This window comes from Stenella coeruleoalba (assembly GCF_951394435.1).
Source record: "Stenella coeruleoalba genome assembly, chromosome: 19".
In the NCBI taxonomy this organism is placed as follows: domain Eukaryota; kingdom Metazoa; phylum Chordata; class Mammalia; order Artiodactyla; family Delphinidae; genus Stenella; species Stenella coeruleoalba.
Window position 1 is genome coordinate 12392288 of NC_137165.1, and position 26679 is coordinate 12418966.

Below are 26679 nucleotides of genomic sequence, written 5' to 3' on the forward strand. Positions count from 1 at the left end.
GCGGGGACAGTCTCCCTGTCCCTGAGAAGGGGTGGTGGCCTGGGAAGGCAGAGTGAGCTCCCCGTCCCGGGGGGTATGAGCAGGGGTCATATGGTGCTCCAGGGGGGTCTGAAGCTCCTTTCTGTCCCTTCAGCCTGAGCATCTGTGCTGTGGTTGTGTTCCAGCCATGGATGCCCACCCGAAGGAGATGGTGCCTCTCATGGGCAGAATAGCCACTATGCCCAGTGGGAACTCTGCCATCCTGCAGGAGAAGAGGCTGGCAGAGATCACCCCCACCAAGAGGTAGGACCAGCAGGTTCAGGGCTGGGTGCTCTGCTGTGAGGGGCACAGGAGGAGCCTGGCACCCACCTTCAGGGACCCCTCGCCTGGGGTGGACCTGAGAATCTCAGTCTCATCTGGGGTGGCCTGGTGCCCAGCCAGGTATAATGGGGGGTGTAGGGGGGACAGCACTGCATTCTCTGGGGTTGAGCTCGGGAGGTTAGTATGACTGGAATAATCAAGGGAGGCCTCCCTGGGGGCCCAGGGGCACCAAGGCAGAAACATTCAGAAAGGCTCCTGGGGGAGGTGGGGAGTTGCTGGAGCCCGAGATAAGGAGCAGAAAGATGGGTGGAAATTCCAGGTAGCAGGGACCCCCTACAGCATACATTTTTCAAGTCCACTGGGGGCTTTCATATCCACTGGGTGCGTAGCCAGGTAATTCAGGCTCTCCAACCCCGCCTGTGTAAGAGGGACACCAGCCACGGCACCAGCCCACAGAGTAACAGTTAATTGCAATTGTGCCGACAACGTGCTCGGCACGGCGCATGTTGGCGCTGATAATGTTTTGTTACCTTGAACTTTGTCTTCATTGTTGTCGTTGTCACTGTCATGCCCCAGGGCCCCTGGAAACTGCACAGGGCTGGGAAAGTTATGACCACTTCCCAGTTGAGGACACGGAGGTGGCGGGAGCAGAGAAAGTCCTTCTCCGGGGTCACAGCTGGCCCCTGAGCTGTCTCCACTGCAGTCCCCGCCTGAGCCGGTTCGGTGTCCCTCAAGCCTGAATGCCCCTCCTCCAACCCCGCGGCACTTCCCTTGGACCTTGGACCCGGGTGGGCCCCCGGGGTCTAGGTTGGCCCATTTGCCCTGCCTCTTCGGCCCCTGTCCCAGGCCCCTTCTTGGGCCGAGGTGAGCCGGGTGCTTTCCCTTCTCTTGATTTGAGTAGAAATTGCTGAGGCCTTCTGTGCATGAGGCGGGGGCTGGGCCCAGGCTGGGCAAGAACACCTGCCCCTGTTCACAGTCTGGTTGGTGAGGGGCCCCCAGGGAGAAAGTGGGGCGTGGCCTGGAGAGAGGGTGAACTAGGCGGGGCCGGGCCTGAGGAGGGGCAGGTCGTTCTGATCCTGTGGGCATGTCGTTGAGGAGCTGCTGTTACAGTGGATGGTGGCAGGTGGACAGGAAGGGAGAAGGCAGAGGCTTGGGGCAGGAACCAGTGAGGAATCCCATGGGACTAAAGTGCCGGGTGGGTGAGGGTGTCTTTGGGGGGATAAGTCCCACCGGGGCTGGGTCTTGGCAGTCAGTTGAGGACATTGGACAATTGGGGGTAGTGGGGAGCCATGGAGGGATTTTGTATGAGAGGGAGGGCATGGCAAGATTGCATTTTAGAAAGGATACTCTGGGTGATCTGTGTGGGTGATGGATTGGAGGGGAGTCTGTTGTGACTATTGCCCAGGTGATAGGTGGTGAGCCTGGCGGCGAGAAGCAGGCACAGATCAGAGAAGTAGTAGGATAGTGGAGTCTGCCGGATCAACTCTGGGAGGGGAGGGAGGAGGACTGAGAGACGTCCCCTCCTCCGGTGGGGGGACCTGGAGGGGTGATGGGGCCACCTCTGACATGAGTACTTCAGAGGAGCAGGAACAAGGGCAGGAGGAAGGAGCCAAGTTCAAGTGTGAAATGTTGGCTGAGAGGTTCCAGAGGCTCATTCAGGTGGAGGCTCCATCCTGGAGCGCAGGAGAGAAAACTGGGTGGATATGGAGACCAGACAGGTGTCGGGGGCCCATGTGGGAAGCCCGGGTCTGGGAGGGCTTGTCTGGGCAGCAGCAGAGATATCTTGGATCTAAGCCACCAGCACTGCCCTCCTGCCTCCTTTCCCCCTTCCCTCCCCTCTCACTTTCCCAGGGGAGGTTTGGACCTCAGAGAAGGACTGAGGACAGAGTTTCAGGAAAATCCCAGATGCTTCCTGCAGTCGGGCTGCCCTTCTGAGCCCATCCTGGCTCATGAACTTAGTTCCAGGGTCAGCTCTGCCAACGGCCCCCGCCCAGCTAAGGGCCTGGTGTGAGGTGTGACCTTTGTCTCATGAATTGGTGGTCCCTTCTCCTTCCCAAGGCTCTTTGAGGGACCTCATGTGCCTACTTCTCCCCAGACCCCAAAGGTTTGGGCAACTCCCTCAGAACGGAGTATAGGACTCAGGTTTAGAAAGAAAAAGAAAAGAAAATATTATATGTCAGAAGGCAGTTCTGACCACTGAGGAAATATGTACTAATGGGGGAATTGAAGGCACCAAGAAATCTAGATTGGGGAGAAATTTCTGGACCTGGAGCTTTTTCTGAAGCATCATGCCCCTCCCTGTGAGTGGCTGCTATGGTTACCTCCCCCTGGGCGTCACCTTGCCCAGGGACACAGACACAGGCCATGAAGGCTGCAGAGGCACTGGCCTTGAAACTCAGAGCACTTGGGCTTTTCTTTGGACAAAGTAGGAGAGATAAGCTCCTCCCCAGGCCTGAGTCCGCCTGGGGATTGTTCTCTGCCTTCAAAGGAACGGAAATGCAGGAGGAATTGTACAGAGCTGTCTGTCTGCGCATCTGAGTTAACAACACCTAGGTGGTGGTGCCTTTCTGGCTGGGTCAAAGTTGGAATAAACAAACAGCACCTGCTGCAAGTTAGGAGCCGGGATGTCACCTGGCCAAGACCTTGCTGTCTGCTCATGCTGGTGGATGAGATGTGGCACATGCAGTGGCAAGTAGGGCAGGCAGGGGACAGGCCCTCGTGGTCTAGCAGCTCCCTGTCCCAGGAGTTAGGTCCTTACATACAGCTGGGTCCTTTCCAGCTCAGCTCTCACCATCCACCTTCCCAGCCACTGAAGTCCTCCTTCCTCAGTCACAGCCCTCAACTTCCTGTTGAGGGATGCAACCTCACAACTTTTACAGTTTAAGGGTCTGTCTGATTACTGGTCTCTCCATCTATCACCTATCTACCCACCCAAGTATTCATTCCTCAGACAGTCATCCATCCATCCATTCATCCTTCCAACCATCCATCATCTACCCATCTATTCATCCGTCCACTCATGTGTCCAACCAGCCATTCTTTTTTCCACTCATTTATCTTTCACCTATCCATCCTTACACTCAGCCATTGTCAGGTCTTCTGAGCGTCACGACAAATGTTGGGTTCTAGAGAATTAGGACGATGCAATTGTAGTTTCTGCTGTTGAAGAACTTACAGCCAAGGGACAGTGTGTTATTGCCTAGAGCAGCGATCCCCAACATTTTTGGCACCAGGGGCTGTTTTTGTGGAAGACGGTTTTTCCAAGGACCGGGGGTGGGGTGATGGTTTCGGGATGATTCAAGCGCATTACATTTATTGTGCACTTTATTTCTATTATTATTTCATCAGCTCCACCTCAGATCATCAGGCATTAGAGCCCAGGGGTTTGGGACCCCTGGTCTAGAGCAAGAAAAGCAATGGCCTTACTGTGCTATAATCTGGTCTGATCCTTGGGGCCAGTTCTTACCAACCCACTGAAACAAGAGCTTTGTGAGGGGAGGAATTTTTGTCTACTTGTTTACCACTGTATCCGCAGCTCCTAGAATAGTACTTGGCACATTGTACATGCTCAGTAAATATTTGTTGAGTAAATGCACTACTGAACCCAGATAAGTAGGGTGGGATGGAGGTCAGGGCAGGAGCTGGACCTATTGTCCTGGGGAAACACCCGCAGGTGTGGGAATTGGGCTCTGCCTGGAGATAGTCAGCAAATCTCAACCAGGATGTTTTGCTAGTAGATGTGTTTGTTAGTCGCTGGATCAGAGCTGCCATAGTGGTGTGGTGACGACTTTGGGGTGGCAGTTCTGGGGTACTGCCGGGGTGCAGGGAAAGGTGATCTCACAGGATGACCTCTGATGCCCATTTCAGCTGGACGGTCCCTAAGTAGACAGTCCTAGAGCAGCACTGGCTCCAGAGTCCAGGTCTTTTTTATTTGTTTTGTTTTTTGTTTTTTGCGGTACGCGGGCCTCTCACTGCTGTGGCCTCTCCCGTTGCGGAGCACAGGCTCCGGACGCGCAGGCTCAGCGGCCATGGCTCACAGGCCCAGCCGGCATGTGGGATCTTCCCGGACCGGGGCACAAACCCGTGTACCCTGCATCAGCAGGCGGACTCTCAACCACTACGCCACCAGGGAAGCCCCAGAGTCCAGGTCTTAAGGATCATGTAGCCCAACCATTTTCATATCCGGTGAGGACACTTGGTCCAGAGAAGGCCAGTGACCTCCTGGGGTCACACAAGAGGAGAGGCAGAGGCAGAGCCAGACTAGAACCCAGGCCTTGGGTTACCAGCTAGGGGTTTGTTCCTCCCTTTGTCTTCTCTTTTGGAAGAATGATTTGATTTTAGGTCAAATCAGAAGGTTCCTCTTGATAGGCAGGAGACAGGCAGGTGGGGGGGCCAATGTATCAGGGAGCCCTGCCCTCACGCCATTTATGCCGCATTTCTGGACTAGCTCTGAGCCTTCCAGGCTTCCCTGGGAGTGAGCACTCCGTGAGATGGGCACCCTCGACAGTGGGGTTGCAGGACACACAGGTGGACAGGCCCTGTCCCAGCTCTAATGGCCTTGCTTGGGTGTCCCCCCAGTGCACACTTTTTCCTGGAGATAGAAGGGTTCGAGCCCAGCACCACTGTCACCAAGACCTCTCCCCTCATCTTCTCCAAGCCCATGGACTCCAACATCCGGCAATGGTGAGTACTGCGACCCCAGCATCCAGCAGTGGTGAGTACTGTGGCCCGCCAGCCCGCCACCCCTGCCCTGGCCCAACCCTCAGCTCTCGCGGGCGGGCAGTGACTCGCCCTGGGCCACACAGCCAGACCTGCTTGGGGCATACTACCATTGTCCATTTAAAAACTCGTCCCTCTCTCTGTCCTCCCCATTCCCCCAGCAGCCTCCCCGGCAGCTGTGATGACATGGACTCCCCACATTCTCCTCAGGATGACGTGACAGAGACCCCATTTAATCCCAAGAGTCCCAGGTGAGCCTGGCCCTTCCCCTCCTCCCACCGTGCCCACCAGGCAGGCGCCAGAGGGACAGGAACCAGGACCCTGCAGGAAAGAGAAAGAGGCCAATCCTGGGGTGCAAATGTCTGGGCCCATAGCTATGGCATGTAGGTCATTTTTGGGGGGAAGGGAGTATTACATTTTATGAAAGTAATACCCGTTCATTATAAAACATCCGGACAACAGTATGCAGCAGAATGAGAACTTAACACAATGCCATATACGTAAATTAAAAATATATGCATGTAGGGGACTTCCCTGGCGGTCCAGTGGTTAGGACTTCGCCTCCCAATGCAGGGGTGCCAGTTCCATCCCTGGTAGGGAGCTAAGATCCCACAGCCTCGCAGCCAAAAACCCAAAACATAAAGCAGAAGGAATGTTGTAACAAATTCAACCAAGACTTAAAGAAAGACATACATGCATGTAGCCATCAAACATCAATGTGCATTTTGCAAGAACACACACAAACAAAAGGAAACACATCACGCATTCCCGTGGCTGCCTATTTGGAGTGTAGGGGTGGGGAGAGAGATATGAAAAGTATTCAAACAACACAAAATATGAAAGCGAAATTCCCCTTCCTCTGACCTCATTCTTTCGAGGTAATCAGGATGAACAGTTCGGCATGTATCTTTCCTGATCATTACTATGTGGATCCAAAGATACAGTTTGATAAAATGTGCTTGCATTTGGGTTAGAAGCGGAGCAGCACAGGGCAACATGAATCCCAGCACCTCCGCCCACCCCCCAGCACTAAAGGAGGGGATTTCAGGCACTGTGACAGGCACATGCAGATGGTGGGGGCTGGCGCCGAGCCCCCTGTAGGCACAGCGGCTTTGGAGGGGTAACGGGAGACAGTGGTGCACGTGTGGTGAGTTGGAAACATTTTCTGGCCTCAGTGCAAACCCGGCCAAGCAAGAGCAGAGGCACAAACAGAAGCGGCTGAAGAAGCACATCTTTGCGGCTGTGTCGGAGGGCTGCGTGCAGCAGCTGCTGGAGCTGCTGATGGAGCTACAAGAGCTTTGCGAGCAGCGCCACAGCCTGGAGGTGCCTGGTCAGTGGCTGGCCCTGGCAGAGGGTGCAGGGCTGGGGGTCCTGCTCGGCTCCTGCTGTCCACCTACCCACTGCCCTCCCACCCCGCCCTCCAGCCTTAACTGCTGGGCTGGCAACTTCGAACCTGATTCTGAGGGCAAGGGGGAGCCATGGAAGGGCTTAGACAGGTGACGGTGGAGGATGGGGGTAAAACTGGAGAAGGCCGCCGTTCAGGCGGAGTTGGGACTCCAGTGGCAGGGCTGGGGAGGGGGGAACAGCCCTTCCGGGAGTGGCACTGGTAGGACTCCAGGACGTGAGGAGTGAGTCCATGGCGGTGCCATTTGGACTTGGGAGACTTGGTGGCTTGTGGGGCCCGAGCTGTCTTGGGGACCAGGAGAGTAGAAAGTTAAATGGAAGGGGGTGAAGTCTATTTGCAGGAAACCGGGGTGTGGGGTGGTGGCCTGGAGATTTCTGAGCTGGACAGTGGGAAGCCAGGCCGTGGGTGGGATTGGAGACGGTGGGAAGGCAAAGAGCAAAAGGTCTCTGATAAGGCTCTGGGCAGCTCACCGAGGGGGAGGAGCCAGCAAGGAGGCGGGAGGAGGAAGAGATGGACAGGGCAGAGGGGAGCGCGGAGTTCAGGGCAGGGAACTCCGTGGAGAGCCCGCGGCAGGTTCTGGAGGTCTGTGGCTGCAGCTGCCACAGCCCGGCCTCCTTTTCTCCGGGCCGGGAGGACCAAGGGCAGCCGGGGTCCCCCTGTGCAGTGGCTCCATCCTGCGACCCTGCCTGCAGACTTCCTCATGCGCAACCTGACGGCCTTGGACACGGGGAAGACCTGCCTGATGAAGGCCTTGTTGAACATCAACCCCAGCACCAAGGAGATCGTGCGGATCCTGCTCGCCTTCGCTGAGGAAAACGACATCCTAGACAGGTTCATCAACGCCAAGTACACGGAGGAGGCCTTCGAAGGTACCCGCCTGCGGGAGGGGCTGTGCAGACGGCGATTTCTGGCGGTGGTGGGGCACAGGCACTGCTGTTGCGGAAGCCCAAAGCACTTAGTGTGGTGCCCGGCACCTTCCTTCATTCTGCAAACAATCTTGACCTCTGGCCGTGTGCCAGGCAGTGTTTTTGGTCCCAGAACACAGGAGTGAACAAGACAGATGAAGGCTGATCTTCTAAATAAGGCAAGTTAAAAATTGATGAAAAGAAAATTACAAAAAAACCAAAAGATAATGTCATCAGAAGTAATTGGGGATGGGCAACTTTAGTGTGGATGGTCAGAGAGGTGAGCTTTGACCCGAAGCCAGCACGATGAGAAGGATCCAGAACAAAGCAAGGGCGAAAGCCTGAGATGGGACTGAGCTTGACAGGGCTGAGTGATGGCAAGAAGGCTGGAGAGCTGGGCAGGGCCAACACATAAGTAACTATTAGTATCGCCATTATCCTCATCACTATTAACAGCCCCATTTGGGACTCAGTTTTGTGGCTTCTCTCTTAGGTGGTCTGGAGAGGGGGCAGGGAGACCAAACTCAGGAAGTCTGTTGTGAATAACCAGTAAGGTGTGTCTTTGAGGTTTTGGAGTCAGTAAACGTCCCACTAGGATCTTATGACACGCTTGTGTCAAAAATGATTGGCCCGAGAATAACTGGATGCCATCTTACTGACATGCCGAGGGTGCTAAACATCTCAGCTTTTCGCAGGTGGGAGTCTGGCTTGGGCCCTTAACTTTTCTTGTGGGAGAAAGTTATTTTATTTGTACTTATTTATTACCATTATTATTTGTTTTTGCCAGTCTGGTGGGTGAAAAGTATGAACTCATTAGGTTCAAATTTTCATCTTCCCGATTACCAGTAATTCCAAACATCGTTCATTTCCTGTATTGTCTGTGTGTATTTTCTTCTCTGTGAGGTGCTTGTTAATAATAGTTTCTCAGTTTTCTTTTAGGTTGTTTGTCTTTTTATTGATTTGTAGGAGCTCTTAATCCTTTATGTACTTTTTTTTTTTAAAATTTATTTATTTATTTTTGGCTGTGTTGGGTCTTCGTTTCTGTGTGAGGGCTTTCTCTAGTTGCGGAGAGCGGGGGCCATTCTTCATCGTCATGCACAGGCCTCTTACTGTCGTGGCCTCTCTTGTTGCAGACCACAGGCTCCAGACGCGCAGGCTCAGTAGTTGTGGCTCACGGGTCTAGTTGCTCCGCGGCATGTGGGATCTTCCCAGACCAGGGCTCGAACCCGTGTCCCCTGCATTAGCAGGCGGACTCTCAACCACTGCGCCACCAGGGAAGCCCGCATTATGGACTTTTAAATGCACATTGCCTCTTTTATACATCTCAAATATTTCCCCCAGCCTATCACTCGTCTTTTAACTTTCTTTAAGATGTCTTTTGAAATACAGAAATTTTCAATTTTTATGGAAGCAAATATGTGAGTGTTTTCTTTATGGCTTCAGAATTTTGGATTTTGCTTAAGAAGTCTTAAGAGGGTTTTCCCTCCAAAAAGGTTAGTTATTCACAATTTTCCAGTTTTAAAAAATGCTTAGTTCTTTGATCCAGCAGGACTTTGTTTTTATGTATGGCAGCTCTTTGGAAAATGCTGTTTCTGGTGTAATGTTCTGAGACACCGGCCCCCGCACCCCCAGCCCTCTGGTCTCTTCTGTCTGGAGGTTCTGTAGGCTCCACCAACTGTGTCTATGTCCCTCCCCCACCCCCCTCCCTGCTGCTTCTCCCCTGTTCTGTTTCTCCGTCACCAGAGTATCACCCACCCAGCACCCAGGCCAGATGCCTGGACCTTACCTGAGACAGCCCTTGTCCCCCATCCCCAACAGACCATCCTGAGGACTCTTTCTTCCCAAGGATCTTTGGGTCCATTGGATGGACAGCTCCTCACAAGTCTGAGCTCCTTCTAACACATCCTCCAATTTTGCAGCCAGAGTGCTTTGAAAACACACATGTACAAAACCCCAAACTCTGATCATGTCACTGCCCTGCTTCAACGCCTTCTGTGCCTTCCCATATCCTTTGGGATAAAGTTCTAACCTCTTAACCTGGCTTACGAGGCCTTGAGTCAGCCCCATCCAGCCTGGCTAAACTTACCCCTTAGTTTCGAGGCACTCTGGGAAGCCCCCCAACCCCTTAGGCTGTGTTAAGAGCTCCTCTGGATACCACAGACCCTGCACCTCCCCATATCATAACGCTCAATTCGCAGGGAGACTGTGAGCTTCCTGAGGACAAGAATCAAAACTGCATCCCGTGTCCTGCTGTGTCCCCATTGCCTGGCTGTGGGGCACAGAGCAGACGCTCCACGAATAATCCTTGCTTCCACGCAAAAATGAATGAAGCGAAGAATGAAGCTGGGCGACGCAGACCAGGCAGGCAGCTAGCATTTCTTCACGGTTCGGTGGAGGATACAGAGGACAGAGAGGGGAATAGGCCAGAGAGGGTGTGTCACCCCGGTCCCAGCCGCTGAGCGCAACCGCCCACCCCTGTCCTGTCCGCAGGGCAGACGGCGCTGAACATCGCCATCGAGCGGCGGCAGGGAGACATCGCCGCGGTGCTCATCGAGGCCGGCGCCGACGTCAATGCCCACGCCAAGGGCGTCTTCTTCAACCCCAAGTACCAGCACGAAGGCTTCTACTTCGGTGGGTGCCGCCGCCCCGGGTTGGGGTCTGGGGGCGAGAGGGGCGGAGGGCGAGGCGGGGCTTCTGCCCATAGAAGCGCTAGCAGGCAGGGGAGACCCCACTGCCAATCTCTGCTGGCTCAGTTGTGTCCGAGGCCCTGGAGGACGGAGCCGGGACCAGGGTGGCGGCAGGGGCAGATCCACCTGAACAGGACCGCCAGGCTGGAGACCGGCACTTGGGAGGATGGGGAGCCTGCATTCGGGGAGTGTCACCTGGTGGTGTTAGAGGACACACAGACATTCACCTGAGCAGCCCCCAGTTGGGAACATAGACCTGGGAGGGAGAGCAAGGAGAGCGCCCTAGTTTACAAAGAGCAGACAGGTTCTGAGAAGGGAAATGACTTGCGCCAGTGTAGTAAGGAACGGATGTAGGCATCCTGCCTGCCAGCTCTGGCCTCTGTCCCCTGTGTACAGTGCCTCTCAGGGCTGCAAACAGGAGTCAAAAGTAAGGGGACAAAAACTCCCTGACTGACACTTTAGGGGGTCCAAAAGCAACTGGTGTTAGGCCATCCCGGGTGAAAAAAAATTTTTTTATTGTATAATTTAGATACAGTGAAGTTCACCCTTTTTCTTTTTTTAATTTTTATTTATTTATTTTTTTGCTGTACGCGGGCCCCTCAGTGTTGTGGCCTCTCCCGTTGTGGAGCACAGGCTCCGGATGCACAGGCTCCGGACGCACAGGCTCAGCGACCATGGCTCACGGGCCCAGCCGCTACGCGGCATGTGGGATCTTCCCGGACCGGGGCACGAACCCGTGTCCCCTGCATCAACCACTGCGCCACCAGGGAAGCCCCAAGTTCACCCATTTTAATGTAGACTTCTGTTCATTTCCACAAATGCGTACAGTTGTATAACCATCACTGTGATCAGGACAGGGGACAAACAGCTCCATCACACCCAAAAATTGCCTGGTACAACTTTGTAGTTAACTCCTCCTCCTTGCCCAGGCCCTGACTGATGGCCACTGACCTGTTTTCTCTTCTGGATGGTTTTTTAGTCAGCAGGACTAAATGGGTCTGGGTGGCCTTGAGGACAGGGTCTTGTCCAGTCAGACCTGGCTGGGAAACATCTGTTGGGTGGGATGAAGAGAGGTAACAGGATGGAGATTGGGGGGGGAAGCAGCAGGAGACCTGATGTCCAGCCCTGGTTCTGTCCCCGGTTTGCTGTGTGACCCAGTGTGAGTCACTTGCCTTCTCTTTTCTCAACTAACATTGATTGTTTACTATATGTACCAGGCATTGTTCTAGGTATTTGAAATATATCTGCGAACAAAACCAAGATCTCTACCCTCATGGAACTTGCATTCTAGATGGGAGACAGACCATCAATAATGGATATAACAAATAAGAATGTTATGTAATATGTTAGAAAATAACAAGTGCTATTGAAAAAAATAAAAAGTAAAGCAGGGGGGACTTCCCTGGTGGTGCAGTGGTTAAGAATCCGCCTGCCAATGCAGGGACAAGGGTTCGATCCCTGGTCCGGGAAGATCCCATATGCCGCGGAGCAGCTAAGCCTGTGTGCCACGACTACTGAGCCTGCGCTCTAGAGCCCGCGAGCCACGACTGCTGAACCCGTGTGCCACAACTACCGAAGCCCACGTGCCTAGAGCCCATGCTCCACAACAAGAGAAGCCACGACAATGAGAAGCTCGCACACCACAATGAAGAGTAGACCTGGTTCACGGCAACTAGAGAAAGCCCGTGTGCAGCAACGAAGACCCAAAGCAGCCAAAAATAAAATAAGTAAAATAAAAAAATAAATAAGTTAAAAAAAAAACAGCTCAAAAAAAAAAAAAAGTAGTAAAGCGGGGGAAGGAGATCAGGAATTCTGGGCCAGGAAGGAGCTGGGTTTCCATTTTAAAAGGGTAGTTAAGGTGAATGATTCATTGAGAAGGTGACATTAGAGCAAAGACTCACAGGTGGTAAGGTAGGGAGTGATGCAGGTATCTAAGGAACAGCACTACTGGAAGAGGGAACAGCCTGTGCAAAGCCCCTGAGGCAGAAAAGTGCCTGTGTGTGCTCGAGGAAAAGGAAGAAGGCCATTGTGGCTGGAGGGGAGTGAGTGAGGGGGAGAGGAGGAGGTGACGTCAGAAGATGTAGGGCCTTGTAGGCTGTCATTGGAATTTGAGCTTTTGTTCTGGGTGAGGTGAGCCTTATGTATTAATAGGATCAGTCTGGCTTCTGTGTTGAGGATAGTGTTGGAGGGCTAGGGTAATAGCAGGGAGACCGGTTAGGAGTTTGTTGCAATGATCCAGCTTCAGTCTCCCACTCCTGCTGAGATGGGCCGGATAAGCCCCATTCCTAGAACTTGGGGAATCACCACTCTGGTCCAGGAGAGAACCGAGCCCCTGTGCTCCCCCTCCCCCAGGCGAGACACCCCTGGCCCTGGCAGCCTGCACCAACCAACCCGAGATCGTGGAGCTGCTGATGGGCAACGAGCAGACGGACATCACCTCGCAGGACTCACGGGGAAACAACATCCTCCATGCTCTGGTGACGGTGGCTGAGGACTTCAAGACGCAGAATGACTTCGTCAAGCACATGTACGACATGATCCTGCTGAGGAGCGGCAACTGGGAGCTGGAGACCATGCGCAACAATAACGGCCTCACGCCGCTGCAGCTGGCCGCCAAGATGGGCAAGGCCGAGGTGGGTGAGGCCCGGGGCCGGCGGGAGGGCGTGAGGCCTGCTCCCCAGGGCCCCTTCTGAGTGGCCGACTGCACGGACCACGGACAGGCAGCACGTGGGCGCACCCTCTGGACTTCAGGCCCTAACATTCTGGGTTTCTGTCTCCTGCCCTGGGACCCCCTTGCCGGGGCCAGAGTGGAGGAGTCTTAAGGCTGCGGTGACTCAGGCTTTGCGGCCGAGGATTCCTGCGCAGTGAGGCACCCAAGCGGAGGCTGACTGTCTGACCCTGGGGGCCTTCAGCCTCTTATGAGGACGGGAGTCCCCGAATGTCTGCTCTGGATCCAGAGCCAGTTGGCTGCTGGTCCCTGACGCTGGACAGACCCCAGCCTGTCTGTCAGGTTGAAACATTGAGCCAAGTCCCCAGCAGAGTATGTGGCTGCTCGTGGCTCTCTGTGCCCTTGTGATGTGGCCGAGGAACTCAAGTTAACTGGGAGCTTGGTGAAGACTCAGCTGGGGTGGGCTCCCATCTCTATCTGTGGTGGGAGCCACGGCTTGGTCTGGTTTCAAGGTCAGGACTCATCATGGCAAAGCTGCCCTGAGCGTCCACATCTTGAGCCCTGGGAGGGGACCGTGGCTCCTGGGAGGCTGCAGGAGGGCACTGGGTAGGGTGGGGACTGTGGAGCCATCACAGCTGTGCCAACCTCAGGGCAACTGATGAGGGAGGTGGTGCCCCGAGGGCCTTGGGTCCCGTCCCAGTGCTCAGGGCTGGTGCCCACAAGGGACCTTTTCATTCTCTTGTGGGAGGAGGAAGGGGTGCAGAACAGCTTTGACAGAGGAGGAATTGTGTGCCTGCCTCGCCCATCTCCTGCCCACCCCAAGGACACAGCTTCCTGGGGGCTTTGAGGAGAGTCAGACTGTGGTCACAAGTCAGAACTTTCTCCAAGGACCGCTGCGCCATGTGTTTGTCCCTGGGGAGGGCCCAGGGATGAAGCTTCCTGCATGGAGCATGGCCCCCTGACCCCTGGTTCCCCAGAGGATAATGTGTCCCTCCACCCACACCCACCACTTCTTGCCAGTCTTGGGAAGCCGCCTGCACCCTTCCTGGCCCCTCCTCTCCTTCATTCAGTGTTCTTTGGAAACTTTTCCAGATACTGCCCAAGTTGGCCACTATGCTGGGAGCAGAGGGTGCGGTCATACTTGAGACACAGACCATGTCCTCGGGCTCTTGTAGCCTGGGGCACAGGAAGGGGAGACGTGCCTTATCCCTAGGAGCTCCCTGCCTGGACTGTAGAGACTAGGCTCCCGTGCGAGATGAGATGGGAACCCCACTGGGTCACATGAGATCAGGGCTCTGACACTGTCCTGCCCATTAGGACCCTCCTCCTGGGCCTTGGGTTGGTGCCCCAGGAAGTTCTGCCCCCATCTTATCGTACCCAGGGCTCGCTTTCGGGAACTAGTGAGCTCTCCATCTTGCCTGCACTTTGGAACCACCCAGGAAGCTTTACAAGATGCAGATTCCTGAGTCCCACCTCCAGAGATTAGGATTGAGTTAGTCAGTGGTGTGGGGATTCTAAATGTTCCCCAGTGACCCTAACATGTAGCAGAGAGCAAGCTCGCTGACCTAGAGAGTGGGTCCCACGGGCCTCTCTGAAAGGCTGGTGTCATGCATCACCCCCTGACTGGCCAGAGCAGTGAGCCTCAGCTGGCAGGGTCTGACAGAGGGTGGGATGGGGAAGCTGGAGAAACTTCCAGCTGCTTCTCAAGTCCAGGCCAAACAGAAATTATTTCTCAAAATTGTCAGTTCCTGGATTCTTCCCGGAACAGACTCCCCAGCTGGTGCAAGGATTTGTGAGCTGATCATGCAGCCCTCTTAAGCGTGCAAAAGGCCTTCACGCCTCTTGTCTCTGTTATTCACAATGCCTGGTGTGACGGGCAGGTCAGCGAGCTCTGTGCCCATCCCACAGACAAAGCGGGGGCCGGGGGTCACAGTGACAGGCACTCGGCCTGACTCAATCCATCCCTGGTGGGAGCCTCTTCCCAGGCCCTGTCTGCCTGGGGCAGGCCCAGCGGTCTTCGCCCCAAACCCTGTCCAGCGGCTGATGGTTGTGACTCTTCCTGTCCCCAGATCCTGAAGTACATCCTCAGCCGTGAGATCAAGGAGAAGCGGCTCCGGAGCCTGTCCAGGAAGTTCACCGACTGGGCCTACGGGCCAGTGTCGTCCTCGCTCTACGACCTCACCAACGTGGACACCATGACCGACAACTCGGTGCTGAAAATCATCGTCTACAACACCAACATCGATGTGGGTCTCCCGGGTGGGCTGGGGAAGGTCAGAGGGTAGCAGGCTGGGCCCCAGGCCAGGGAGGCCCTGGGAAGACCCCTTGCTACTAGCCAGACGTGTCTGCAGCCCCCATTCCTTAGCCTTAGTGGGCGGGGCCTGGGGTGGGTGCTGGGGCCACCTGTTCCCAGCTGACCTTGTGGTGGGGGTCTCCTGGCCCCATAATCCTGGGCAGGGTTGGGGGGGTGTAGACCTTCTCCATCTTGTTTCCCCCCAACTCCTTCTATTGTTTCCATATGGTCAGGCTTAGAATCCCCTCTTCCCCCAAACCTGGCCCTAAATAAGGGTCAGGGAGTACACAGCTTGAGCAATCAGGGAGGCCTTTCTGGAGGAGGCATAGCTGGGAAGTCAGTGAGGCTGAAGGAGGAAAGAGAAGATCAGCAGCGGGAAGTTTCTGGCTCTTGGAGGAAAGTGAGGCAACACATCTTTCACATTTTACCAAGAGTTGTGCTTCCCAGAGCCTGCCTTGCCCGGGATCTCCCTGGCCCTCACAGCAGCCCGACTGGTAGGACAGGGATTGAGATCAGTTTTACTGATGAGGCGGCTGAGGCCCAGAGAGGGTCAGGGGTTTTCCTAGGGTCACACAGTGAAGGAGGGCCCAGGAGGGGCCAGACACCAGTCGTGGCCCTGGCCTCCCTTCTAGCCCTCCCTCCCCACCGTGCCTCAGATCCCCTTGGCAAAAGCACCAAGCTCTGTGTCTTTTGGTTGCTGTCTGGGTGCGCTGGAATGGAACCTCAGGAGCTAGAAATTACCTCTCCCAACATTTCCAGCCAAACCAGTTCATTGCCTCCTTCTGCCAGGGGCAGTGCTGACTCAGAGCTTCCTTTGAAATGAGGGCCTTCCGAAAATGGTCCCTTCCTCTGTCTCATCTCCATGGTGACTTGTGCCGTTCTACCCCCAGAACCGGCATGAGATGCTGACCCTGGAGCCCCTGCACACGCTGCTGCATATGAAGTGGAAGAAGTTTGCCAAGTACATGTTCTTCCTGTCCTTCTGCTCCTACTTCTTCTACAACATCACCCTGACCATCATCTCTTACTACCACACCCGGGGGGAGGAGGTAAGTGGGCCCCTTGAAGTGGGGGATGCGTTGGTCAGCACTGCTGGACCCTGGAGCCGCCCCATGTGCCTATGGAGAAACTGAGGCCCAGAGAGGTCAAGAGTTGTGCATGGGGTCCCCCAGTTTTCATGCTTCAACAGTGTCTTGGACACTGAATACGTCGCCAGCGCCTGGTTGAGCTCAACCCCAGGTGCTCAGCCCCAGGCTGACCCCTGCTGCAGAATTAGGAGCCCCAGGCCCTGCCCAGGCTCCATGTCTAAATCTGGAGCTGGTTGGGTGTTTCTGCTGTGAGGGCCATGGGAGAAAATGGGAGGAGGTGGAAGTCACTTGGAGAAGCATTCCCAGCACTCTGGGTCTCGGTTCCCCATCCATTACACGAGGCACGGAGCCTTGGCTTTAACTCTGTTATGAGGCCCTGTGAGTGTCTGGATACAGATGGAACAGATAAATGCCAAGAGGTGTGAGAGGGTTGTTAGCGTGGATTGGATCGTGCTTCTCACCGCACAATTCTGGGTTTCCACTCTGGGCGGGGGAGGCAGGGGCTGGGGGCTGCAGTTCCTTTTGGCCCTGTACAGAGATGCGGCTTTGTGCTGGCCTCTGGCCCAGCTTGAGGGTTGGGCATGTGTATGTGCGTGGTCGCCCCGGAGGTGGCGCTACCCCTACCTTCCTCACTCCCCATCCTGCACCCATCCATTCCTCTCCCTTCCTCCCCAGGCCCTGAAACACCCCTTAGCAAACAAGATGGGGTGGCTGCAGCTCTTAGGAAGGATGTTTGTGCTCATCTGGGCCATGTGCATTTCTGTGAAAGAGGTGAGTAGGTCACCAAGCCCTCCTGGACTGCCCTGTGAGGCAGGCAGGGTGACAGCAAGCTCTGCTACTACTGCTGGGAGACTCTGGGGAGGCATTTCCTTTTTAACCTTTAGATTTACATAAACAAGCAAGCTTATCCTACCTACTTTATCTATCCATTCCTCCATCCATCTGCCCATCTATCTGCCAGTTATCTACACTCCCAGCCACTCAGTGTCCCATCTTCCCTGCCCCTCCATCCACCCATCCAATCACCTGCCCTCTCTCATCAACCCAGCCACTCATTCATCCATTTAAACACCCACTCATCCTTACCCACTGTCCTTCCATCCTTCATCCAACCATCTTTCCATCTGTTTGTCAGTCGATCTACCCATTCATCCATCCAACCAATGAATCAGCAGGTATATTCTGAACACCTTCAATGTGGGGCTCTGGAGGAGATGATAGGGATGGAGGGAATCTGCCCTCTTTGAGTTCATAGTCTGGTAGGGATTTCAGATGGACACAAATAGCTAGACTTTAACATAGACTGTGAAAAGACCTGATGTTGGGCTCAGACCCGTGCTCAGAAGAAGAGAGATGACTTTTATTGGCGGCGGGCGGGGGGGGGGGCAGGAAGGCTTGAAGGCAGAGATGGCACTTACTCTGGTAGGGGAGGGTTGGCATGAGGACACTGGGGAGAAGGTATTACAGGACAGGTGTGGGGAACAGCATGAACAAAGGCTCAGAGGCTGGAAAGCTAGGCCATATTTGGGGAATGGCAGGTAACTGTATGGTTCTGCTGCTTTGTAGGTTCTGGGGTGATTATGGGGGTGAGAGTAAGAGATGTGAGAAGATCAGGGGGAGCATGCCCTCTTACCCTGGGGTTGCCTCTGTCCCCCAGGCACAAGTCCCCTTCCATATCCCTCACCTGGGCTCTGGCTGGGCCTTCACGTACTTCCCTGTTCCTGAGTCTCAGTCCTGGGGAAACGCCCCCCTTCCCCAAATCCTCCAGCGAGGGGCATGAAGAGGGGGCAGCTTTTCTTTCCTTTCTGGCCTCAGGGCATCGCGATCTTCCTGCTGAGACCCTCAGATATGCAGTCCATCCTCTCGGATGCCTGGTTTCACTTTGTCTTGTAAGTAGGTCTGTCCCCTGGTCACCACCTCACAGGCAAGGCTGAAGTCCTGTATGATGGCTGCTGTGTCCCTCTGCAATAGCCACCCTACCGTGTCACCTGTCCCTGTCATTTCGCCAAGTCACATGGCCAGGGACCTCCTCTCTCCTTTCTGGTAAGAGAGGCCCATAGATGCCCATGGAGAGGACCAGAAAACACTAGGACAGTGCCCACCATCCGGTTGCAGGGATAGCTGCCTGCACCCTGCCAGAGCCCTGGGCGGCAGCCAGCACAGAGAAGGCATGTTTATTTTTTATGAAGGGACACTCCCGGCCAGTTCCTCCTGGCTGTCGTTTTGGACCCTGGCAGGTCAGGGCTGGAAGGTACTTGAGAAATCATTGAGTCTCATCTTTAGGCATGAAAACCGAGGCTCAGGGCTTCCCTGGTGGCGCAGTGGTTGGGAGTCCGCCTGCCGATGCAGGGGACACGGGTTCGTGCCCCGGTCCGGGAGGATCCCACGTGCCGCGGAGCGGCTGGGCCCGTGAGCCATGGCCGCTGAGCCTGCGCGTCCGGAGCCTGTGCTCCGCAACAGGAGAGGCCACAACAGTGAGAGGACCGCGTACCGCAAAAAAACAAAACAAAATCGAGGCTCAGAGCAGGGAAGTGAGTCACGTCGAGTCAGGCGGAGCTTCAGTCGTGAAGCTCAAGCCAGCCCAGTTTCCCAGTCAGCCTCATCCCCAGCTTGTGCAGGGTTGACTACTGTAGGCTCTAGCCAGAAAGCCCAGCTCAGCGGCCTCTCTGAATGAGGGCTTGGGCCGAGGATTACGTAATCCCTGTCTCTAAATGAAAGGAGGATTATGTAACCCCTGTCATGTGCAGAGGATTACGTAACCCCTGTCTCTAAATAAATACTGGAAAAGGATCTGCAGCTTGAGATGAAGAATGTTAGGCTCCATGGCTCTGTAGACCCCACCAAAGGCCCTATTCTGAGCATTTGGGAGGCTGGGTCTATAAGACCTTGAATCTTGGTCTGATGTTTCCAAATACCTATTAAGTATGTACCTGCCTTCCAGAAGCATGAGCTAAGTTCTTCATCTCTTTGGGCACGTGGGGCCCCCTGATACTGCAGTGAATGAATAAGCCAGGTGCAGCACTGCCCAGGGTGCAAGTCACATATGAGTCTGTCACCTTGGAGAAATTGTGACGATTCCAGAGAAAAATCCATTTGTACAGCCACTGGCTTTGGCACAGACGGAAGGCACCAGTGCCATGTCCTGTTCTTCTGCTTCTTCGTTGTTTTCTTAGTGTAGAGGAACGTGTAAACATGCTTCCTCACTTCAGTCCCAAATGCCCTGCTCACCCAAACGTTTGCTTTTCACTGCACAAGGAAATCAAAGTTGCCTGCGTCCTAACTTTAACTAGTTAGATATTTTGTAATCGTGGAGACTACCTGATGTTATAAGCAAGAGAGGGTTTCTATCCAGATGTCTGCATAACTGATGGTGTTACACACTGTTTAGGAGTAGATTTTGATCTTGCATGTTTGGTACTTATTGTACTTTAAACATTTCAAATTGTGGTATAATACACGTAACACAAAAGTTAAAACATCTTAACCATTTTAAGTGTACAGTTCAGTACTCTTAAGTACATTCGCATTGTTGCACAATCTCCTTTTAGCAAACCTATTATATAGCATGTATTGTAGTTTTTTCAAGGATTTCTCAAAATAGGTTATGGGGGACTTTTGTTATGATTGACTTTTGAGTATAGATATCAGCTTTTGTCATTTTGCTTAAAAATGCAATCATTCACCACATCCTCAGTCTACCCCAGTGTACCCCAACCCATGTGGGGGTCAGAAATCACATGGGTGATTTAAAAAACATACAGCCTCCTGGGCAGCACCCTGGGCCTTCTGAACCAGAATCTCCTGGGCCCTGGGGATCTGTATCTTTAAAAAGTCCTTGTCAACTGCAACCAGCACTGACTTGCATCTAGCAATGCAGTCTGCAAGGCTGGATTTTAGACGTGGTCCAGCAGATCTGGGGCAGCCTTATCTGTCTCTTCAGCGCCAGCCACCAGGGTAACTATTCAGGATTTAAGGGAGGTTGGAGGATTTGGACATCTCTGCCCTGATGCCAAGAAGTAAGTAAGGCCCTTGTCTCCTGTGTCTCCTGAACAGTTTTGTCCAAGCTCTGCTTGTGATACTGTCTGTCCTCTTGTACTTGTTTGCCTGCAAAGAGTACCTCACCTGCCTCGTGCTGGCCATGGCCCTGGGCTGGGCGAACATGCTCTACTACACGCGGGGATTCCAGTCCATGGGCATGTACAGCGTCATGATCCAGAAGGTGTGTTGGGGCTGCCGAGCGTCAGAGATGGGCAGGGAGGGCCTTCCGAGAAGGCCCATTTTTCAGATGGGGAAATTGAGGTGTGGAGAGGAAAAGAGACTTGCCCAAGAGACAGGCCACTGCTCTTTCTCCCAAATACTGTGGTCTCCCTTTGCCTTTGGTCAGGCTCTCTAGGAGGGAAAATATGTATATATAATATGTTATATATATACACGTAGATATGTTTATTATACATGTTTACCATATAAAGGATGTGCAGCACACAAGTTACAAACAATAATAAAATATACAGTGCCTTTTGTTGTAAATTCCACATGGCTAGTTGAGTCTCACCGAATAGTTTGTTGATTTTGGTTGAACTCATATCTGTTTGCCAACCTATGGTTGCAATTGACAAGTGAGTGTTTTGCCAGCATAAATGCTGGTATTTTCCTCTGCTTTAAGGAGTAAGATGAAAGGGAAACAATGAAGACTTGTGTTGAAACTGCATTTGTTTGTCAGTGATGCTGAGCCATTTATCTGCTGAATTGGATAATAGTTTTCAAATACTAGAAGAATATTTCATCAACGTTTTTGTGCTATTCCCACTATTAACAGCTACAGATAGGACACATTTTTAAAGTTTAATCTGCCTTAACATTTTGTCCATCGTTGTCTTAAGTCTAGATCTAGATGATCAACAATCTCTGATTTGTAGCTTTTACCAATTTCCATGGTGTAAATATTCCCACCATGGCTGACTTCCAGCTACCAATGCGATGTCACTGAATACAGAATTGGGAAGGGATGCACAGTAATGCACCATTATATAGTGTTTCCACCATATGGTTATGAGAAATAAATAGGCTTAAAAGCCTAGATAATTATAAAATGTAGTAAAGTCACTCGGAAGTGATGCGTTTTGAACATTTATTATCTTTGTTTCTAACGCAATTTATTTAGTTATAAGTTTACACAATTTAATTCTTAGTCATGGCTGTGTTTAACGAGCTCAGAAAATTCATGAAAGTGAGACCATCAGCTCTTGTGAGCTGGTGCGAGCTCGGCCCAGCACACTGCATCCCCCAGGAAGTGTGAGGATTCCAGATGTGAGTTTCTATGAGGAAAGGTGCTCATGTGCAGCCTGAATCAGCAGGGACAGAAACAGACTGTGTTCTAGGAGGGAGGAGGGTGGAGAGCAGGAACAGGAGAGAAGTCTTTCTGGAGGAGGTGGGCCCAGCGCTGAGCTGTGCAGACAGCATCAGGAGGACCTGGTGAGGGTCGCAGAAGAGTGGCCGGAGTGAGGGCATGGTTAGAGTGCGAACCCAGGAGAGGGTGGGAAGCAGTCAGGAAATCAATGTATAATGAATCTGTGCTCAAACCTTACCCTTGAATTGCGTTTCTTTCTTTGTAGGTCATTTTACATGATGTTCTGAAGTTCTTGTTTGTATATATCGTGTTCTTATTTGGATTTGGAGTAGGTAATTGATTTATAAATAATAGTAACTCCCTCATTTGTAAAACACTTTACACAGATGTCAGCATGACAAAGCACACAGGAGCCTTAGCAACTATTATATCGGCCACCGGTGGAACACTTTCCGTGGTTAGCATTTCCCAACGATTATCTCTTTACTTCTCGTGACATCTTGACCAAGGGGGAGTCATCATCATCCCCGGCCATAAGGGCACTGAGGCTTAGAGACTCCAGGGTTTGAACTGGTGGCTTTTATCCAACCACCCTGTGTGGTATGCCTCCCACCTTTACGTCCATCATCCCATGCGGCTCTCACAGCCTCAGATAGGCTTGGCAGGTTTTCGGCCCCATTTTACAGATGGAGAAGCTAAAGTCTGCAGAAATTTGATTGATGGTCTTTGAAAAATAGGAGTAGAGTAATGCATTGAGATAACCTCCTTTGGCCCTCCACATCACATTACTGTCATAGTTTGCTGCAGATATATCTGTGAGAGCCTCTGGTCTGCTGGGACCAGGGATGGGAAACCCCTCTTGAAAACCTCTCCATGTACACCTAGAGACTGTCATACAGAGTGGAGTAAGTCAGAAAGAGAAAAACAAATATCGTTTATTAACGCATATATGTGGAATCTAAAGAAATTGGTATAGATGATCTTATTTACAAAGCAGAAATAGAGACACAGATGTAGAGAACAACTGTATGTATACCAAGGGGGAAAGGGGGGGTGGGATGAATTGGGAGATTGGGATTGACATACATACATTATTGATACTATGTATAAAATAAATAACTAATGAGAACCTACTGTATAGCACAGGGAACTCTACTCAGTGCTCTGTGGTGACTTAAATGACAAGGAAATCCAGAAAAGAGGGGATGTGTGTATACACATAGCTGATTCACTTTGCTGTACAGTATAAACTAACACAATATTGTAAAGCAACTGTACTCCGATAAAAAAAAAAAAAAACACCTCTCCATTTACAACAGAGGGAACAGCATAACCTGATTTTATTTCTAACCTCTGCATAAAGCGATATCATTTTATTTTCCCAAGCCAGTTTTTCTTCCCCTAGTTATCACTGGCATTTGAAGTTAGGCAGCTGTTCCCATCTGTCTGGTACCTTTTCTGGGTCAGTTTGCTTATTTATTTGCTCCTTCACTTGTTTGTTTATTCATCCATCCATTTCCTGCCTGATTAATTTGATCATTCATTCATTCATCCATCCGTCCATTCATTCAGTAAAGAGCCACTGCTGTAGTGCGTTGGGGAGAAGAGAAGAAAGAGTCCCAGGCCTTGACCAGAGGTCTTGCCACAGAGCATTAGGAAGAGACTCAGGACTTCCCAGTCTTGGGGGATACAACCCAAGCTGCAGGAAGTTGGGAGCTCAAAGCCTGGTTGAGGAGCCAGAGACAGACAGATTATAGATTGTAATCATCGACTGTGCAAGCCCGTGATAGATCAAGGGCTGAATGGTGGGGTAGAGAGAAGAGTTTGGGCCTTGTTAGGCAGAAAGGGCTTTCTGCCCTTTCTGTCAAGGCAGAGCACCAGCCTGATGAAGCTTCCGGAGGAGCTGAGGCTGGAGATGTAATTTAAATAGCCGGAGAGAAGTTAGGCAGCAGGCCTGCAGTCTGTGTGTGTGGGCATCGGTGTACATGCAGGCATGCACGGGTTTATTGGGTAATTAACCAGACAGAGAGGCTGCAGAGAACACCCTGTTATGTCTTCCCAGCCCTGGCCTCGCTGATTGGGAAGTGTTCCAAAGACAATGAGGACTGCACCTCCTATGGCAGCTTCAGCGACACGGTGCTGGAACTCTTCAAGCTCACCATAGGCCTGGGTGACCTGAAGATCCAGCAGAACTCCAAGTACCCCATCCTCTCCCTGATCCTGCTCATCACCTATGTCACCCTCACCTTCGTCCTCCTCCTCAACATGCTCATTGCCCTGATGGGGGAGACTGTGGAGAACATCTCCAAGGAGAGTGAGCGCATCTGGCGCCTACAGGTGACCTTGGCAGAGTCTTTCTATGGGAGCCCTCATGGGGACTCAGTTCAGCACATGGCACCAGTGGATCTGGGGTGGGGCCTGGAAATCTGCATAAGCTCCCTGTGCTTGGCCAGGTTTGAGGAAGCTAGGTTTCTGGGGTATAAGGTCTAGGGAGTGTGGCTGGACAACAGCACGTGTGAGAGGAGCTCAGGCTTATGGGTGTGCTGTGCTCAGAGTCAATGGTGTGATATGTGGATGTTGAAGCGTGGCCTTAGGTTGCCAGGAGTAGGTATAGGACAACGTCCTTAGGTATAAGACAATGGAGGTGACAGTTCTGCTCTCCTCCAGTACTCCTCACATGCTATGGGCCTTACACACGGAGGATACTAACCCACAGGATGATCCAGAGGTAGTGACCAGGCATGTTACACTTCCTACATAAATGGTGTAAGAAGAGCGTGACAGTTCCTTCAGATATGTGCAGAGCTACTTGTGAAAGGGAGAGCAGCTTCCTTCTGTGATCCAAGAGGCAGAAATGAGGTATATGGGGCAACAACAGGGAAAAAAGCTTTGATTTGACACGAGGAAGTTACTAATGATCAGGGCCTTCTTAATTGCATTGTTGCTAGTATTCAGGAGAGATGGGACAAATTATTGCCGGGAAAATTGCTGAGGGGACTCTAAGCCTGACATGGGGCTAGGACCACATGGTGTCCTCCTGGAAACTCCCTTCCTGGTGGGATCCCAGGATCCTAACATTTTCAGTTAGGCAGCTCTGGACTTCCAGAAACATTGTTTATGTGATGTTTAAAACAATTTGAACACCTTCCCCAAACTTACTGGGTGTTCGTTTTTGAATTCTGTAGGTTAGCCAGGTCCTCAGGATCTATGCATGAAGCCTTCCATGCAGGTGGAGTGGGCTGTTCGGTGTGTGTGCACGTGTGTATATGTGTGTGTGTGCAGGCGTGTGGGCGCATCCAACGCTCACACGGAGCCGTGCTCCTGGGCTGGCTCCTGAGAGATGCACTTAGGCTCGTTTATGTCCCCAGAGAGCCAGGACGATCTTGGAGTTCGAGAAAATGTTACCAGAATGGCTGAAGAGCAGATTCCAGATGGGAGAGCTGTGTAAAGTGGCAGAGCAAGATTTCCGACTGTGTTTGCGGTAACAAACGGAGAAGGGCCCTTTGGTGATGCTTTCTGGGTGGGTGAAGAGAGATGAGTTGGGGAATGTTAGTGAAATGATGCTGCCATTTGCTTGCCAGACCACGGTCTGTTCTGCCTCCTCAGAAGATGGAATTTGCTCTCTCGGGGTCGCTGGCCCAGGGATAGACTTTCTAAGCCTCAGAAGGGAGAAGGAGACTCTGCCCTTTTGGAGGTGCCTCCCCCTGCCCAGTGTCTGCCTTAGAAGAGATTTGCCAGCCTGGCACTATTTGTCCTTCTGAGAGGCACATTCTGTCACAGGCAAACGGACAGTGAGACAGCTACTTTTGACAGATGTCAAGCTTTTTGATTTTTAAAAAAGTACTTGCACGTGCCCTGACCCTCTTTTCTGATGGGTCTATCTCTTCCGACCCCCTGTCTGGCTGCCTGACCCTGCAGACTACCTTCTTGGAGTATAATTGAACCTTGACCTAGTTCTATGACTGAAACCCCTCTCCGCCCCGCTCTGCCCCAGGAGCCATCAGTTCAACTATAATAGTTACCCTAACAAATATGTCTAATTTTGACACCCTCACTCTAGAGATGTTCTGTGAATGTGAACTTCAGCCAAACTGTCTTCTCCAGTTACAATCCAGTACCTTAGACACTGCCCACTCTTTTGGGTTCTGAACCCTGACCTTCTTCTCTTTTTATAACAAAATTTGGGGCCACACCCCGCAGCATGTGGGACCTTAGTTCTCCAACCAGGGATCAAACCCCTGCATTGGGAGGAGGAGTCTTCACCATTGGACTGCTGGGCAAGTCCCCTAACCATCTTCTCTTAGTGCAACCTTAACCCTAGCTGGACTTCACGCCCTCACATCTTCTCAGCCCGAGCCTGCCCACTCTCCTTCCTTCCCTCCTTCTCTGTGGGCTGCCTCCCCGAGTCAGGCACAGCCCCTGCTGGCTGAAGATGTCCCCTTTACACCTCTCTGAGCTTCTGGGTCCCACACCCTGGGAGGAGACTGATCCTGGAGGCCTGGGAAAATGGAGATTCGGGCAGGTTTCAAGCCTTAACAACACTGATGTGACCACATGGGGCAGGAATGCCCTTGATCCCTGTGGAGGACTCCCCAGACGCTGTGCTACTTGTTTGCATTTGATGAGGTGCACTTGGGGAGTAGTGAGAATGATTATCACACCCGCAGGATCAACGAGGTGAAGTGGACTGAATGGAAAACTCACGTCTCTTTCCTCAACGAAGATCCGGGGCCCGGGAGACGGTCAGGTACCGCTGCTGTCAGGAAGCGTGACACCCACTCCGTTCTGACCGCGTGACCCCAGGCACACCAAGTCGGAGAGCCGTGATTTTCCGCATCTGTAAAATGGGAGGGTTGAATTAATTCCTTCCAGCTCTACCGTTTTCTAACCTGAGTTGGAATAACTTCTAAGGCAGGTGGTGGACTGAGACCTGGAGGTACAACTTGCAGAATGCTGTTTCTGTAAAATAGTGTTTTTTGGTTTTTTTAAGCAGATTTCAACAAAATCCAAGATTCTTCCAGGAACAACAGCAAAACTACCCTCAATGCATTTGACGACATAGATGAAGTTCCGGAAACCTCCGTGTAGAAGCAGAACCCAGAGCTCGTGTGCATGTGGGCCGTCTGAGGCTGGAGGCTGGGTCCTGGACTTGGTGCTGCGGGCTTTGCAGAGTAATGGATCCTGGCAGAGACGAGGAAAGCACCCTCATGCTGGACGGGTGGCTGAACCGAGGGGCAGTTGTCAGTTTGAGTGGGGAACACCCTGGA

At 52.5% G+C, this 26679-nt stretch overlaps 1 protein-coding gene across 2 annotated transcripts; it reads left to right on the forward strand.

The window, feature by feature from the left end:
* Positions 1–166: 166 nt before the first annotated feature.
* On the forward strand, positions 167–26679 carry TRPV3 (transient receptor potential cation channel subfamily V member 3; the record flags this gene model as incomplete). Of its 2 annotated transcripts, none has more annotated exons than XM_079904720.1 (17): positions 167–282; positions 4879–4983; positions 5184–5270; positions 6195–6349; positions 7117–7293; positions 9820–9960; positions 12369–12649; positions 14754–14930; positions 15868–16026; positions 16741–16836; positions 17881–17954; positions 20119–20284; positions 21678–21744; positions 23475–23749; positions 24781–24893; positions 26080–26159; positions 26403–26679. In XM_079904720.1, 17 exons carry the CDS (start codon positions 167–169, stop codon positions 26498–26500), a joined length of 2367 nt encoding a protein of 788 aa, XP_079760846.1. In that variant the 3' UTR covers positions 26501–26679. The 2 variants fall into 2 exon arrangements, with proteins under 2 accessions (XP_079760846.1, XP_079760847.1); XM_079904721.1 differs by having other exon boundaries at positions 26406–26679.